The sequence below is a fragment of the Canis lupus genome, chromosome 18 (genome assembly GCF_048164855.1).
Source record: "Canis lupus baileyi chromosome 18, mCanLup2.hap1, whole genome shotgun sequence".
Classification (NCBI taxonomy): domain Eukaryota; kingdom Metazoa; phylum Chordata; class Mammalia; order Carnivora; family Canidae; genus Canis; species Canis lupus.
In genome coordinates, this window is record NC_132855.1 from 21,077,115 (window position 1) to 21,095,248 (window position 18,134).

Here is an 18,134-nt window from a genome sequence, read left to right on the forward strand (position 1 = left end):
TTGGATGTTGAAAAGATCATGTTGACAGTTGTCAGGAGAAGGTGAGATTGGAGAAGGTGGGACTGGAGGCCAGATGTGTGCTTAAGCTGAGAGTCCAGGGAGGTTGTTTAGCACCTTATGTGAATGACGCAGCTGTAGGTTATCACACAAGCTTTTAGCTCCTGTCATTTGCATGAATAGTAGGAGTGCCATTTATTCTTTAATTATCATAGGAGACTCCAAGAGGATAATATGAATAGGATAGTAAGATCATATTTATGTAATGTTTATCTTAAAAATAGCTATGTGTTATGTTAGTCTAATAGACCATATTGTAATGATCTGATTTTCAGTTGTAGCGGAAAACAGTTAAGTATAACCAAAAAAGGAGAAACAGGGCTTTAAATTCCCATTCTACAAAAACGCTTGTAATTTACTCATTCTCCATTCACTGCTACTTCATACTGCCTTGTTTTTAAATCAGTTTATACCTGTGGTTGAAAATATGTACTACAAACACCACTTGATTTTTATGCTTGCAGTGTACTTTTATTTTAAAGGGGGGAAAAAAAGGTTTTGGAAATACCTAAAATTTCCTGTGACCAGACCATATGAGCCACACTGTTAATTCTAACTAAAGTGTTTCCCTTTGGACTCATAAATATTGCCTGTGTTTATTACTCAGAGCCACTTGGGTCTCTCAAGTAACAAATATATATATAGCATATAGTATTTTTCACTTAAAATAGTAATAATTTTATATTTCCTCACAGTATGACTCAAGTGGCTGAATTAGCATTGGCAGCTGTATTTCTGTGAGCTGTACAAACAAGAAAAAATGTTCATGTATCTTTACCTGAGGGCCTAGAGCCACTTGTTAATCAGTTTCATGAAGTTTAATGGAAAGGTTTAGTATTAAGGGGCATATTTTCCTTTTTCCTACTAATAAGCATTAATAACTATAGAAATGACAAGAGTTTCTCACCAAGGAGAAAGGCCTTAAATATAAACAGATGTTACCAAAAATTTCTGAATGCATTGCATATCTTTCTGTTTGCTAGCCATTTGTTCCAAGTTAGCATTCTTGGTGTAAACAACAGAAACCAACTTTTACTATGAAGAAAAGGAAATTATTGGGGGAATATTGGCTCTCAGGCAGAATTGATGGGAAGACTAAACAACCAGGCTCAGAAAGCAGGCAAGGTCTAAGGGAGGTAAGGTAGCTATAACTTTGGCCAGTCTCTACCCCAAGGAGAGTCTGGTTGGGACACAATGTTGTCCCTCCTTTTTTGTACTGCCACCCATCGGCGAATGCCACTGACACAGGAATGACATCAGAGCTCTCCCCCGATTCTTTTGTTGCTCCATATGGTTTTAGGTCCAGTCTGGAACATCTGATTGACTGACAAGAGAGAAAATATGCCTCCCTCTGGCTTCTGTGGTGGGAAGCTTGCTCTTCACCTTAAGGATCTCAGGACTAAAATAGGAAAGATACTTAGTTGCTAGGGATCCTAAAATGACAAATGCCCACACCTTATAGGATGCTAAATGATCTGGAATTATTTAGTTGCTGTATTTAGTTGGGATTATTTATTTACTATCTTGGAAATGGTAGGAGAGTGGTTGGTGGTTTTTTTTTTTTTTTTTAAGATTTCATTTATTTATTTATTCATGAGACACACACACACACACACACACAGGCAGAGACACAGGCAGAGGGAGAAGCAGGCTCCATGCAGGGATCCCAATGTGGGACTCGATCCCTGGTCTCCAGGATCAGACCCTGAGCCAAAGGCAGACACTCAACTGCTGAGCCACCCAGGCTTCCCAAATGGTTGGTGTTTTAAGCATACTTTCTGAGAGCCAGTGAAAGAGAAAAAGCAAGCATATTTACAAGAAAAATAGGACTGATTGGAAAAATAGGTGGCAATAGGGTGGAGGAAGAGAATGTAGGGGCAGTTGATGAAGAAAAAGGAAGAACCCAAGAATGATGCTGTTTTCTGGTTTGGAGACTTCAGTTAATGGAGGTACCATTGATTGAGAAGTAGGACACAACAAGAAAGATCACAAGTGTTGCAGGAGTGGGGATAAGATGATCTCTATGTGGGAATGATATTGTGCCCATAACATTAAATAAGTGAAACATGTAGTGAGGAAAGGAAGATTTGGATATAAAATCCTGAAGCTGGGGGATCCCTGGGTGGCTCAGCGGTTTGGCATCTGCCTTCGTCCCAGGGCCTGATCCTGGAGTCCCGGGATTGAGTCCCACGTTGGGCTCCCTGCATGGAGCCTGCTTCTCCTTCTGCCTGTGTCTCTGCCTCTCTCTCTCTCTCTCTCTCTCTGTGTCTTTCATAAATAAATAAATAAAATCTTAAAAAAAAATCCTGAAGCTGGACTAAAAATACGGAATTATGAATCACAAGATACTGATAGAAGTATAATCCTTAGGATTGGGTGAGTTGCCCAGAGAAAACTGTAAAGCAGGAAGAGAGCAAGATTTAGAACATAATGCATCACGGCAGTTTAACAGGTAGGCAAAGGTAGAGGAGCACATAAAGCAAGCTGAGAAAGTTGGACCCAAGTTGCAGGAGGAAATGCAAGATAACATTCATCTTCTCTACCAGGATTTCATAGATTGCATATTCCAGAACAGTGGTTTTTCACACATTAGTGTGTGTATCAAAATCACCTAGGAAACTTGCTAAAACTTTGGTTTCCTTAGACCCACCCCCAGAGATTTCCATATAGCAAGTGCAAAGTAGTATCCATTTCTGTATTTTTAATTGGCGTGCAAGATTCTAACATACATGGTGATTCTTGAAATTTACTTTGAGAAACATCTTTCTAGGAGACAGTGTGAAATGGTTGTAAAAGGGCTTTGAAATCACTTATGTTAGGGTCCTGGCTTTTACGACCTACTGGTTATGTGGCCGTGAGCAAATAGGTTGTTTTAAGGTTTGTTTTTCCATCAGTGCAGAGGGATATAATAAATACCTTCTTTCTCTTAGAATTATTTCATGGTGTAGATGAGATGTGTTATTAAATTCCTGGGCCTACAGGAAGGAGCTCAGGAAATGTGAATTGTCTTTTGAGCACTTAAGAAACCCAAAACACAGCTGTAAACCTAAAAGGCGGTGAAAAAGTAGAAGGAAATAGCTATCATTAACCTCATGCATTTTGTTTTGTAAGAGATTAGAGTCAGCTGCTTTGTACCTTGAACCTACAGAATTAGAATTGTATAAAATTAAGTTACTGATTTAATAGATTTTATTATCTAGTTTCTCCTGGCAGACTTCAGTTCTGTAGACATTAAATTTGAACAGCATGATGTAGGCAAGGTTAAAGTGTGAAATAGAAGACCAAGGAAATTTAATAGAGGGGCAAACACCTCAAAAATCCCACGGGCATCAATGTGTTATAAAAGCCAAATACTCAAAATAATACTATTAAATCATTGAGAAAATGTTATATTATGCTTAAAAGAATTGTTTGAGAAGTTAGGGAAGTATATCTTTCAGAAAGATTTCTATTATAACAACTAACATTTATAGGTGTTTAGTACTTAAAGGAATAAGCTTCTGCTATTTGGGAAGTTGACCTACATGTAATATTTTTTAGTCTTTTGCAACTTTGGATAGATCAACTTATATGACTTTATTTCTCATTTAATTGGCATGTTACTGTTTTTTTTTTAACAGTCTGTCTTAAGTCAACAAGTATCCTAGAAACTATCCTAGAAGGCACGGTGGACTTAACCTATATATAAATTATTATGGATTGTTTTATACTGCTATGGTTTTTTCCTTTTTCTGGAAGTAATGCTAATTTGAGGAAAGAAGAGCAGAGTCTTATAAAAGACTCTTTGAGTAGTCTTTGTAGTCTTATCTACACTCATTTTGTGTCTTGAATTTTCTGCCCCACATGGCTAATAAGAAATATGGCTACTTTATGGTCATGCATTTGCAAAAAAACTATTGAGAAAGAGTTATAAATTACCCTCCATTCTCTTCAACCTTTCTGGTCCCATACTTCTACCCTCACTTGGATGCTTATGTGATTATTTATTCCCAAATACTCAACTATCAGCTGAATAGGTCTAGTATTAGTTTCTTTTTATTATTAGTTTTATTTGGTTAGAAAATACCACCTTATGTTTTTTTTTTAATTTTTATTTATTTATGATAGTCACAGAGAGAGAGAGAGAGAGGCAGAGGGAGAAGCAGGCTCCATGCACCGGGAGCCCGACGCAGGATTCGACCCCGGGTCTCCAGGATCGCGCCCTGGGCCAAAGGCAGGCGCCAAACCGCTGCGCCACCCAGGGATCCCCCACCTTATGTTTTATATAAACTTAGGTCTGTCTTTGAGTGAGGCTTTCTTCTGCTATGTCTTTGATTATTGGCTCTGTGTTATTTGTTACTCATCTGGACCACTCATTTTTTTCTTAAGTTTTATTTGTCAGTCTTCCATATCCATCACATTCCTTTTGTTTGTCTTCTCCTTTATTCTTTTATTTCTTTCTTACCTACCGGGGTAGAAAGTTTTAGGTCTATCTGATCTAATTTTTCAACATTATTCAAAAATTTCAACTTTTTGTCACTTTAATAAATCATTTGTTTTGCTACTGCATTTTCCATTTCCATACTGTGCTTTCCCCTTAGTTTACTAGTTCCATTCCAATTTCTGTCTCAGCCATCTCGCTTTTTATTTTATATTACATTGTTTTATCTTTCATCTCTTTAAGATTTTTTTTTACTTTATAAAGGATGCAGAACTATTGTTTAAAGTTTTTATCTGTTTCTCCTAGTTTGCTCTTGCTTTTTACATCTTGAATGCTATGTTACATTTTTGTATCACATAGTATTTTTATGACACCTGGATTAATTTGTTTACTTTTCTTCTTTTACTTATGTTTGAATGTTATATATCCTTGTCTCTGTCATTGGGGTACTTATCTCTAGATTGGATTTGTGGCCTGTCCCTGCTTCATCTGACTAGAGGCTGTTCATGTCCTCCTCTTAGGCTCTAACAGAAGATCTGATACATGGTCCTATAGCATATTTTTGGGAGTTTTGTCTATAGTGGATCTGCTAGTCTAAGGAGAGGTCACCTAATTTGGCTGCCTGGTTGTCTTATTTCTAGATAATCTAGCACAAGGTTTCCTGCTCCCTGCATCTTTCCCAAACTCAGTCTTTGTATAGTACTGATTTTATATCTCCAGATGAATTTCCATCCCCACTGATGTTACATTGCCAAGAATTTCAGACCCAGATTAAAGATAGAAAGCATGGGCCTTAGATGAGGTGGACAAAGTGATTAGAGCAATTGAGCCCTCATGCAGCAAGGGAGCTTACCCTCTTTCATCTGGTCTTTGAAATCCTTCTTTTCTTGGGAAGTCTAAATAAATCTCTCCAAATTGTTCTGTATGGCTTTAATATTTGGCCTCTGACTTATTTCCATTTTTTTTGTAATGAAAATTATATCTTTTGAAGTTCAGTGGATCTCTGAGCAATATTCCAGGAGCACTTAAATTTGTACCATGTATGTATGTTGTAGTGGGAAGGTAGGAAAGTCTGGTAAAGTGTTACTAGATTTTGTCTCACCATACTTGTAATGCTCCCTCGCTTGTTTTATTTATTTATTTATTTTTAAAAAGATTTTATTTATTTATTCATGAGAGACACACAGAGAGAGGCAGAGACACAGGCAGAGGGAAAAGCAGGCTCCATGCAGGGAGCCCAAGGCAGGACTCAACCCCGGGACTCCAGGATCAGGCCCTGGGCTGAAGGTGGCACTAAAACCTCTGAGCCTCCCAGGCTGCCCTCCCTTGCTTGTTTTAAATGCTTGATAAATTTGTTCAGTGAGTGAATGAATGACTTAGTCTTTTTTGAGAATTTAAGGTTAAGCAGCAATGCTTAACCATTTATTATTTTAATACTTTTTCCTCAGTAGTATTTTTCTAGTTAGATGTTTTGCGAAATATGTTCTGGGAGTAGCAGTTCCATATAATGTTCTATGAAAAAAGGTTTCCATGGACAAGTAATCTTGGGAAGTGCTGTGTACTAAATCTTTCTCATAGAGATGCAATCAATATGTAAATATATAAAGGACCTCAAGGAGGCCTGGATTAACAAAACCTGGTTAACTCTTTTTAATTCAGTATTTCCCCAAATTTATTTGATCCTAGACACCTATCACTATCCCATAAAACATTCTTTGAGAAATGCTGCGCTAAGTTTTGCTTTTTTTCTGAACATGATAGAGTACATTGGAGACTTTTTCCATAGGCAAACTGCTAATTTTTAGATCATGGAGAGATGTAAAGTATGACTTAATATGATTAGAATGTTCAGATTTTTTTCTCATTTGATGTTTTGAACAAGATATAATCTCAATAACTTTTTTAAAATGTATGTTACTTCAGCCATTAAATTAGCATATTTAAGAAAAGGAGATAAATGTTTTCTTGGTTCACAGAGCTGAGAGAGCCCTCCCTCCCATGATAGGAAGCATTTCTATATTTCCCCCGAGCTCAGTAAAAGAGACAGTTGCCCTCACTCATGATCCTGATATTGTGTGTTAATCTAGGTAGGTTCCCTTCCAAGATGGTATAACTGGGTGAAGTAAGAAAGCAGACTAATTTTATTTCAGTTTCAGAGTATTAAATCCTTTGTATTTCTATTTTGTCTTTAAAACAATAACTGACTAAAGCTCAAGTTGTCTTTTCTTTTGCCTTTTCGGCATGTAGGATTCAGATGTGCTTTACTAGCTTATGTGTTCACAGACTGCTTAAGGAACCTACTTTTCTTTGATTTTATTTCAGGAACTCATGAGTCCATACTTGCTCTACCTCTCCTTTCCATCTGAATACTTTGTTTTCCCCTTGTAGCTTTTTATGATTAGTAGTTTTGTTTTGCTTTGCTTTTTAAATTTACAGTTTAGTTTGTACCAATTTAGGAGATATTTTAAAAAAATAAGAGCTGTGTTTTAGAGACTTTTCTGGAGGCAGGGTGTTGGAAAGTGGTAATGAGAAAGGATGATGTTAAAAAAAACTCAGTGACTTTTGGCTGCAGGTTTTCCCACCAGCTTATAAATCTGAGAGAGCGGGGATCCCTGGGTGGCTCAGCGGTTTAGCGCCTGCCTTTGGCCCAGGGTGCGATCCTGGAGTTCCGGGATCAAGTCCCACATCAGGCTCCTTGCATGGAGCCTGCTTCTCCCTCTGCCTGTGTCTCTGCCTCTCTCTCCCCCTATGTCTATCATGAATAAATAAATAAAATCTTAAAAAAAAATATGAGAGAGCCATGGATTTATAGTAGTTTTGTCCTGCAAGTTCCAAGTTCCAGTTCTTGGATATTTCCTACGAGAAAGTGTCCTCTTCCCATACTTCCTTCTGAATAAGGCTATCTTCAGACCTCTCCCTCTCCTTCCCTAAGATATCCTTTGTAAACCCAACCATCCCAAACACTTCTGTAACTTTAGAATTAGAAGTCATATCTAGAAACGTTATTTAAACACTAAATGCTGTGAAAACAATATGACCAAATAATACCCTTTCCAAGAATTGACAGAGAAAATCTAAATAAAAGATAATCAACTGGGCATTTATATTCACTGCAGTAAATGAAATTCTAACTTTCCTTTTATCTTCCTCAGACAAGCAACAGAAAGGTGAATTTGCAATAGATGGCTACAATGTCAGAATGAATAACACTCTCAGGAAGGATGGAAAGAAAGATTGCTGTTTTGAAATCTCTGCTCCTGATAAACGTATCTATCAGGTTGGAGTTTTTGTGTTGTTTTGAAATTAAGTTGATAACATGTTCTGATTTCATTTATAAAGACATTAACATTTTGTTAAAACAACTCTCCCCGACATATAAATAATAATAAAAATACTGATTTTATACAGTGAACATTCATATAAGAAGAAATACATTAAAAAAAAATTTCAGATTAGAGTGATACCTTCTTGAAAGAGAACAAGGATATGTAATTTATCAACTACTTCACATGTTGCATTTTATATCTATTTTAATAGCACTGTGGTTTCTTAAAAGAATTACATAGCAGAAAGAGTAAAATTATCAAAAGAAAAATATCAGAGTGTTAATGCATATTGTATTGCTTAGAGTTGTGGGAGAAAATGAAGGTAAAGGCACATATCAGCTCAGTGATTCAGGAGCTATCAGCTAGCATCAATATGGAATGTATGTTTAATAAGTTTTAAATATCTGAGATTGCAGTTGAAAGCCAGTTAATTAAGTTGTCAGGTAGTGTGTTGGAATCTGACAAGAACATTTTTAAGAAAACTGTACCCGGCAGTCTAAAGAAATTCATGGGTGTCTTCTAATTGTCAAGGGCAAATTTTGTTCATCAGTTCTGTCTTTGACATTGATGAAGAGAAGCAGCTTTTTTTCCTGCACAGCTGCCAGCTGCTGATCAGAGTTTCAAATCCATCATCCTCTGCTTCAATTACGTAAATTTGTCAAAATTAACTGTACATTATAAGAAGCATCCTTGCAAGAAAAGTAGTACTAGACATGAAAAGAATTACTAATGGTCTTAAAGAAGTGATAAGAATGCTTCATACCTTTCATTTTCACTGTGGTGATTTTTTATTATTGTTTATTTTTTTTATTAGTTCACAGCAGCTTCTCCCAAAGATGCTGAAGAATGGGTACAGCAGCTGAAATTTGTATTACAAGGTAAGAGCAATCAGTTGAACTAGTCATTGCCGTCTTTAAATATTGAGTAGCTGAGTGAATTTGGATTTTCAGGGCAGCCCAGGTGGCTCCGTGGTTTAGCGCCACCTTTGGCCCAGAGTGTGATCCTGGAGACCTGGGATCAAGTCCCACGTCTTGCTTCCCTGCATGGAGTCTGCTTCTCCCTCTGCCTGTGTCTCTGCCTTTCTCTCTTTCTGTCTCTCATGAATAAATAAATAAAATATTAAAAAAAAAGAATTTGGATTTTCATATACAAAAGGTTATTGACTCCTGTGGGAATGCCAAGGGAACAGGACTAGTACTAATACAGGCTGTTCACTTCAGATTTCTAAGTGTTTTTTCTATAAGTACCAATTGGCAGCTTTGCAATTCACATATTTATGCAATAATCAGTTTTTGAAAATGCTTCGAGTTAAGGATATAGCATGTAATAATATTATGACTCTGGAGGGCTGCATTAGTTTAGAAAATAGGGTTTTGAAAACACCTTTTGCATTCCTAAAAAATTTGCCTCATGCAACATTTTTTCAGACATGGGATCTGATGTTATTCCTGAAGATGATGATGAAAGAGGAGAATTATATGATGATGTTGACCATCCTCTACCAACCAGCAGCCCACCAGCAAGCAGCCAACCAACTGATGATGAAATTTATGAAGAACTTCCAGGTATTTATCATCTGGTGATTCATTTAAGGATTTTAGAGTTTTTTTTACCCCCTAATGTCATATATCATCAAGTTGACAACTTGAGTGGAAATGGTGAGTTATTAAAAACAAGGACAAAGAAAATCCTCAAAACTCTATGTTATAAAAAAGGGTTCTGCTTGAGGTATTTCCAGTGAGTGGATGTACGCTTATATAAAGTGAGTGGAATGTTAAGATGGAGCAGATACAGTCCTAATCTCATGGGGCTTTTGGCTCATTAGCATTGTTTATGCTACATAATTTTTTAATTAAAAAATTGACTTGCCTTACAGTTTTTTCCACCAACTCACACATCATTTTTTATTTATATATCTTGGAACTTCCATTAACCAGAAGTTCTGTGCACACCCCATATGTCAACAACTTCTGCCTCATATATTTCTCTTTGCTGTGGTGTACTGCATTGTCTTGGAGGAATATTGTTGAACTATAAACAAAGGCCTTTTGAGGCTTGAAGTTTTCTCACTTGATATTTTATCATCGATATGAATAAGTTTTCTCATTCTACATTTTCCAGGCATGGTTTAGTGTTCGTATGCCTCAGTATCTATTACATAACATAAAATTAATGGTCTTTTAGCTGTTTGACTTGTAGTTTTGAGGGTCAAGCTAAAACCGAAAGATAGGTATCTGTAACTTAGGGTACCTAGAATATAAACACCTTCAGGGAATCACTGCATTATTAATATTATAGGTTGAAATGAGCTTTTCTCTGTCTATTAAAAAATCAATAGTTAGAGGAGAAAGAGGGATTATGAGCAATATAAGTGAGATTTAACCAACATCTTATGCAGAGAAGATGCTTTTCTCTGAATAGAATGATTTAACAGCATAGTATAAACCTTTAAAATTGAACTCAGAATGTTCCAAATTAACATACAAATATCATTTTCAATGAAGTCACTGGGCACAGTAATAACTAGCACATGGACTTCAGAGCCAAAAAGTTTAAATTCTGAGTGTGCCATTTACTAGCTCAGTGACCTTAAAAGTTGTCTTTTCCATCATCCATAATTCTTCATCTTCATCTATAAAATTCCTTTTTTTTCATCAATAAAATGGGAATAATATCATGGTGGGAGGAATGAGGTGATGTATCTGAGTCTCTCAGCACGTGACAAGCCGACAATAAACTGTAACATCATCATTATTGTTTTCATTATTGTATCTGATAAATTCTTGCAAGTGTTTATGTGAAGGCATAAGAATGGTTTTCTGATCAGGTAAGAATTAATGATTGTAATAGTATTATAATTTCAAGTACTACAAAAACTACTCAAATATGCATCTACATACTGTTTTTTACTACCTTAGAAGATGATTGGTCTAAAAGCATAATTTTGTGGGAAATAGTAATCTGTATCTTTTTAATATTTTAATAGAACTGTATGTTTATAGCTCCTTCCTTTTTGATTTATCTGAGGGAAATGGCATCTGCCATAGCATTATCTTCAAGTCGGGAAGACTATTTTCTGACCGTTTGTTTTTAGTCACACCATATCATTAACACATTTATTTTAGTTTTAAAAATGTTCGAAAGAGTTTGCAATAATGTTCACCAATGTAAAATGGCAAGAAAGCAGCATCTTTGAACATATTTCTGTCACACACCTTTTATTCCTTTAAAACCCTGCGTGAATGAGTTACGTTACAATTGTTGACTTGACTGTTAATTAAGTTCTGTGTTTCTTCAACTTGATTGTCCTGCCACCACTCCCCCTCACCCCCAAATAAACATTGGTGAGATCAAATATTCATTGTCACCTTCCTAACAAAGGTCCAAAGAAGATCTCTGTTGCTTGCAATCTTAAAAATATGAAACATCTTTTATTTTCTCTCACTGCAGATGTTCTGCTTCATCCCCTTTTTTGGCCTGGGGCCACATACTTGTTGGAAATAACTGGTTATTCTTTAAGTAGTCTTACTTCTTGCTGAGGTACTGGAAGAAATCTAAGCTGTTCTGGGATTCCTTGCCCCTGCCTGGGATCCAGGTTGCTGTACAAAGTGATTGAGCTTGATAGAGCCTGCAACTGTCCCCCTGGGAAGGACGCTGGGGTAGCAGCTGTGGAATGTCTCCTCCTTCTTTCTTCCCCAGTATACCATAGAGCCACTAGGACATCTGCACAGTTCAAGTCTGTCAGGTTTGAGCCAGCCGCTACAGAGGGGATTTTGCTGAGTGAAAGTCCTCAGAGTTGTCTCTCAAAGTTTTTTGAGGTTTTGTTTGATAAAATACCTAACACAAGAAAGTCACTTTTCTTTCTTTAAATGAGGATCTCTCATTCAGGATAAGCATGGCAGTAGTTGCTTTTAGTTCTGTGAGATATGAATATAATTCTGAGAGTAGGTGAAAACAGTGGAAGAGCAGTGAACACATTCACAAACTGTTGGTATTTTTCCAGTTCTGTGCAAAGAACTGCATATCTCTGAAGTCTGACTGGTTAAATTCCAAGAATTAGTTAATACTACCATTTCACCACAATTTTCTGTCCATTATATATAGTTGAAAACTAATCCTCTTAGTTGAAAGATGGGGCATACAAATGTGTTTGAAGAAAAATCTAAGTATTCAATGTGTTAATTTAAATCACAGAGTTCTTTTTCTGAGAAAGTAAAGCTCTTACTCTAATAAATACATATCTTTGAATGTAAATAAACCTACAGTGTTTAAGTCTTAACAATGAGAAGAAAACATTGTTTAAAAAATTGTATTGTAAAGTATCTTCTGGTACGTTGAATTCTTGGGGAATATGAATAGTTTCATTATAATTGTTTTTCAGTGAGGGTCTTCGAACTTGTTTTGAGCAGCTTCTCTTTACTTTCTTTTTCATTAATTTTTAAGTAAGTTCGCAAAAAGAATAAGAATATATTTGTAAGATTTCTTTGGGCATAGGGGATTTATGCGTATGTACAGAAGAATGGGAAGAGTGCCATTTCTGGGGAGTAGGAAAGGCATCTGGCTTTTCTTCAAATACACTAATGCTTTGACATCTTTTATGTCTTGGCACCTCTTCGCCTGGGCCACTCAGATTTGCTTACATGGTGGTATTACTGTGGCATATTTGTGTTGGCACAACTCACATATTGATCAAAGTATGTTACATGGTTTCATAACACAGTAATGAGTTCATTTGGCTTAGCACAAACTTCAGAAGTTGGTGCTCATTTTTTCATTAGAAATACAGAAGAATAGTTTTGTTTGATTTTTGAATCTTGAAAGAGGAGAGCAATACTTGGGGGAATTAGTACAGAAATCGGCACAGCTTGCTCTTCTCTTCTAGTTACCATGTCACTTAATTCTCTCCTCCCCCCCCCCCTTTAAAGTCAGGAAATTGTGCAGCAGCAACAACAATAAGACTTTTTAAAGAGGTAGACTGAATAGAATGGGCCCAGTAACAAGAGTAGTAACTCCTGTTAGCCTCTTAAATCTATAGCTTTCAGGGGAATTGCATTTGAAATTTTCCTGCCAAGTGGACTGGAAGAGAGAGGGCAACATAAAACAGGAAGACGAATTTCTAATTCCATTAACCTATTTTTTAAGTGTTAATTTATTTTTTCCCCCATAATGACAGATTGAACTATTCTGAGCCAGAAACAAAGGATGTTTTTATCCTTTGGTCCTTCAAATACATTTTAAATGTATCCATTCCAACTGTCTGTATCTAAAATGGAATATAAAGTAAAATGCAGCTATAATTTTTTTTCCATCAAAACTATTGTATACATAAAAAAGAACAGGGTTCAATTCCTTAAATTTGAAAAAGTCTCTAGCAAGTGGACACAAATCCTAACTTAATCAGTAAGTGGTCACAACCCCCCCTCAAAATACATTTTACCTTTATTTTCCTACTGAATCATTATCACTCCTATTACCAAGTTAGTATCAAGATTATAGGGGACTCTCGAGTCTGGTAATAACATCACTGTAAGTGATGGTTGGTCATGGTTTCACCAAAGAATTTTTCTCATTCCTTCTTTGGAATGCAATGGAAAGATGCCAGGTGACTTTCACAGAACCACATATATTCAGCATTTTAACATTGTTAGTCTAGGCAGCCTGCTGGCATTCTTTTCTCTTAAACCATGGTGCTGAATTGTAAAGTTGTTAAGTGTGGTGATACAGTATCCTAGTATATGGTATGATGAATATTTTTTCCCGAGTAGATAAATTGTTAGATTCCATATTTGGGTGGTTTCAGCTCTGAACTGCAAAGAGGGTTATCTGAAGTTATGGAAAATAAGGGAAATATCTATAAATTGGGGTCCTTGCACATATATAATCATTTATATTTTATCTTCACTGAATATAAATCTGATTTTAGTGTTATGTTGCCCATTACATAATATAGCATGAAGCTTTGGAATACAGTTACGCCTGTCATGTAGCTTTCTCTACCTTGCTATTGGCTTTGCAAACAAATTCATTCCAAGAGATGGTTTGACACATACTAAAACCCAAAATACCTGTGAGCATGCCAAAAACATATGTCTATGGGTAGAAAGATAAATGAGCCCGTTTTTACAAATTAGAGCTACATCAGTGGTTCTTAGCCATCAGAAATTTTGGCCCTCAGGGTCCATTTAAAGATTAGTGCTTGGAGGCATTTTTGGTCACAATTGGGTGTTATGTGTTACAAACATCCAGTGGGTCGAGGCTAGCAATGCTGCTGACCACCCTGCAGTGCACAGGGCAGCTCCCACAGCAGAATTCTCTGACCCCCAAATGTTGGTAGTGGTGAGGTTGGAGGAACCCTGCACAGGAATATAATAGACAGCTTTTGATTTATCACCTTTTTATCTGTAAAATAAATTCTGTATCTCTGGAGTGAAAATCCTGTATCTCTGGAGTGATAAAAACCCATACCCACATTCCATATCAGAATTTATGTTTGTGGACAAAACATAGACTTTCTTATATGTGTAAAACTAGGATTACATACAATGATTCTATTTCATAAGGGACGAGTTCAACTTGTCTCTCACTCTTTTCCCTCAGAGGATTAAGCTACTGATCTTTGAGGAATAAGAAAACCATGAAAGATGAGAAAGGAAAGAAGCACTTCTATTTTCATGAGCACAATCTGTGAAGGAAGTCTTTTTTGATACTGTATGTGTGTGTCTTTCTTTGTGTGTGTGTGTCTTTCTTGTGCAGATACATGGGTTATGATATTCTGAAAAGGTGGTTGTCTTGCAGCTGAAGTGAGACCACTGGGTGAGGGTTTGGGTTCTAAAAGTGAGTCGGGCTTCAGGGAGAACGCAGACCCCAGCAATTCTAGGGCCAGCTGCAATTTGACACCTATGGGATTTCTCTCCCTTCTCTGTTCTTGGGGCTAAACTTTGCAGAGGTTCATGGGCTTGAGATGGCAAGAGGACAGTCTGACCCTGGAGATCGGGAGGCATGAGGCAGCCTTAAGAGGCTTACTGAGATGGGCTCACCTGAGTGCTTCCTGACAAGCCACACCAGGTGCTGCTTCCTTCTTCTCTGTCCATTTCCTTTTTGCCCTTGTTGAGTTTTAACTTGTAAATCTTTATTTCTAAACAATACATGCTCTCTGGAAAAACCGTAAATACTGTGGATGTGCACAAAAAAAGTGCAGCGAGTCACTCACCCACTATCCTACATAAACAGGAACAGTTTGATATGAATCTTTTGGTTTTTTTTTTTTTTTGTCCCATTTACAAATGTACAAATGCATGTAAAATTTTTTAACTAGGGTCCTTTATTTACTTTCTTCTACTCTTTTATTTCCTTTTTATTTTCTTCCTACTATTACTTTCTTCCTTTTCTCATTCCTTTGTTTTCCTTCCTTCCTTTTTCCATTACCATTCTCTGTTTTCTTCCCTGCTTTCATGTCTTCCCTTCCATAAACATTCTTGAGCATCAGCTCTGTGGCAGACCTTGTCCTCAGGTGCCAGGAATCCTGCTGCTGCCATTCCTGCATGGGCCCTAAGTGAGCATGGCTGCTCCTTCTGTTTCTGGCCGAGCCTTGACTTACTCCTGCACTTCGATTCCCTGTGTCTATTTATGTCCTGTGTCTATACACCCTTTTTGTGTCTCCTGAGTTCATTGTATTGGCTTTCCTGATATAGGAATACTGTCTTCCCGAAGATAGTGTCAGCACTACTGTGACACCTCTCAAACCATCCTTACTTCTGTCTTCCTCTCCATCTGCCTCATATCTTCAGGCTCCACCCCCTGCCCTGCATACACAGAATGCCTTTCTCTATGTCTGTGGCCAGTTAACTCGTTGTGCCAGAGCACAAGGACTTGGGAGGCAAACATACATTCAAACTCCAGTTCCAGTCATCACTATGTACTTAAGCCAAAAGAAAGTGAACTCAGGAGAAGTGGCGAGGCAAGAAACAAGAGCAGACATAGACATAGGTAAAATATATCAGGAACTTAAGCCATGAGTTACTTTTAAATAAGCCTTTTCTTTTAATTTAAAACTTTAGAAATAAAACTAAATTTAGCTAACAGTTAAAAAAAACGTAGCTGGGGCAAGAGGGAAGGGGGAGGTGGCAAAAGCATGCTAAGTGTTGTTCTTTCAGGAAGAGAGAGGAGGGAAATCCCGAGTAAGTATGGTCTTTGGTAGGAAACGCAGGTTACAATTTCCAGGTGAGTACTACATAAACAGGAATGCGATCTTGAGATTCCCAAAGCAGCCAAGGGGAAATAAAAGATGATCACAGAAAAAAATTTAAATCCAAAAGAAGGAAGGAAAAAAAGAAAAAGCAAAGAGACAACATGGTAAAAGTAAGCCCAAATACAAAGATAATTACAATAAATAGAACTTGATTAATTCAATCTAGTAAAAGACAAATAATCACATTGGCTATTTTTAAAAAAGATTTATTTATTTTGTGGAGGAAGGGGCACAGGGAAAAGAGGGAGAGAATCTCAAGCATGCTCCCTGTTGAACGCAGAGCCCTGAAATCATGACCTGAGCCAGAACTAAGAGTTGGTCGCTTAATTGACTGTGCCACCCAGGCATCCTTCATTGGATTGTTTTGTTTTTGTTTTTGTTTTTTAATCTAGCAGCAATCTTCCTAGAGGAGCTATTTCTGAAACAAAAAGCACATAGAAATTTTCCAAGTAAGGGAATGGAAATAAACCAGGCAATCCTATTCAAACAAAGCAGCTATCTGTGTTAACACTAGACAACATAAAATTTAAGGCATAAAGCAACAGTAGGACTACAGAATGACACACATAATAAAAATATAAAGCTTAAATGCACCTAACTGTATAACCTTGAAATCTGGAAGGCAAATATGTCTTTATAAGACAAATTTGACAAATCTTCAGTTATAGTGGGAGATTTTAACATACCACTTTTTAGAAACTGGTAGACCAAGGAGGCAAAAAATTAGTAAATGTGTGAAAGATTTGAACCAAAAAAAAGTCAATGAACTGTCTGCCATCTGGAAAGATATTCAATACATATAGAATATTTTTGGAAATTGACCCTGTATAAGTTCACAATCAAATTCTTCAACAAATTTCTATGAATCTATATCATACTACATTCTTTAACTGCAATGAAATTTAATTAGAAACCAGCACTAAAAAGGTAGGTAAAAATACCCAAGCCCCTGCATTTGGAGGCTGAAAAATAAATTTCTGAATAGCTCATGAGGTAGAAGAGGAAATCACAATGTAAATCACAAAATATGTAGTTTGGAAAGGCAAAATAATGAAAATAAAAACTTGTGGCATGGGCCTTAAATTCTATTTAGGGGGATATGGTGGTGAGTAAAACAAATGAGAGAACTAATCCCTAATTAACTAGAGTTGAGAAAACTATAAAAAAAGGTGGGATAAGACTATAAAATAAATGAAATGATTAAAGAGACCAAAGAAGGAATAGAAACTGTAACAAGTGAAAAGGACCCCATGAAAAAAGATCAGATTTTTTTTTTTAAAGATTTTTTGCTTATTTATTCACGAGAGGCACAGAGAGAGAGGCAGGAATACAGACAGAGGGAGAAGCAGGCTCCTCGCAGGGAGCCTGATGCAGGACTTGATCCTTGGATTGGGATCATACCCTGAATCCAAGGCAGATGCTCAACTGCTGAGCCACCCAGGTGTCCTGATCAGATTTATTTTTTAAAGAACCAAATAGACTCATATAAATTATTGATGGTTTGGATCATTTAGCCACCATATTCTAAATTTTTGGACACACATATTTATGTTTATATTGCCTAGGGGGAACCGTTAGAATAATTATTAGAATATCCTAGTAATATAATCATAAGAATCAGAATATTTAAAATTTTGAACAAGAAGGCAAGCAAATGTCAACCACTCTCATCAGAACTAAAATGCTGACACTTATAAAGCAAGAAGAAAAATCACACTTGTGGGCCTGAGCCATCAAGATTTTTTTTAAAAGACTTATTTGAGAGAGAATGAGAGAGAGAGAGCATGAGGGGGAGAGAGGCCAAGAGGGGAAAGGGAGGAGCAGACACCCTGCTGAGCAGGGATCCCGATATGGGGACTCCATCCCAGGACCCTGGGATCACGACCTGAGCCAAAGGCAGGCAGTTAACCAACTTAGCCATCCAGGAATCCTGAAGATTTTTTTGTGTACCATGGATGCAGAATTTTGAAACTGTGCCTGAAGGTGAAATATTCACATTGTAGGTTTTGTATCTACATATAACTGAGCACTTTGTCTCTTAGCACCAAGAAGTCTCAAGAATTAGTCTTAAGATAGAGCTTCT

At 36.9% G+C, this 18,134-nt stretch overlaps 1 protein-coding gene across 5 annotated transcripts in view; it reads left to right on the top strand.

Moving 5' to 3' along the window:
- SKAP2 (src kinase associated phosphoprotein 2) overlaps positions 1 to 18,134 on the top strand; it is a 179,264-nt gene that overhangs the window by 113,221 nt on the left and 47,909 nt on the right. For all 5 annotated transcript variants that reach the window (XM_072783673.1, XM_072783674.1, XM_072783677.1 and 2 more), the window contains 3 exons: positions 7,630 to 7,754; positions 8,618 to 8,681; positions 9,231 to 9,368. In XM_072783673.1, the coding sequence (XP_072639774.1) occupies positions 7,630 to 7,754; positions 8,618 to 8,681; positions 9,231 to 9,368 (327 nt within the window). The remainder of the gene's footprint in view (positions 1 to 7,629; positions 7,755 to 8,617; positions 8,682 to 9,230; positions 9,369 to 18,134) is intronic.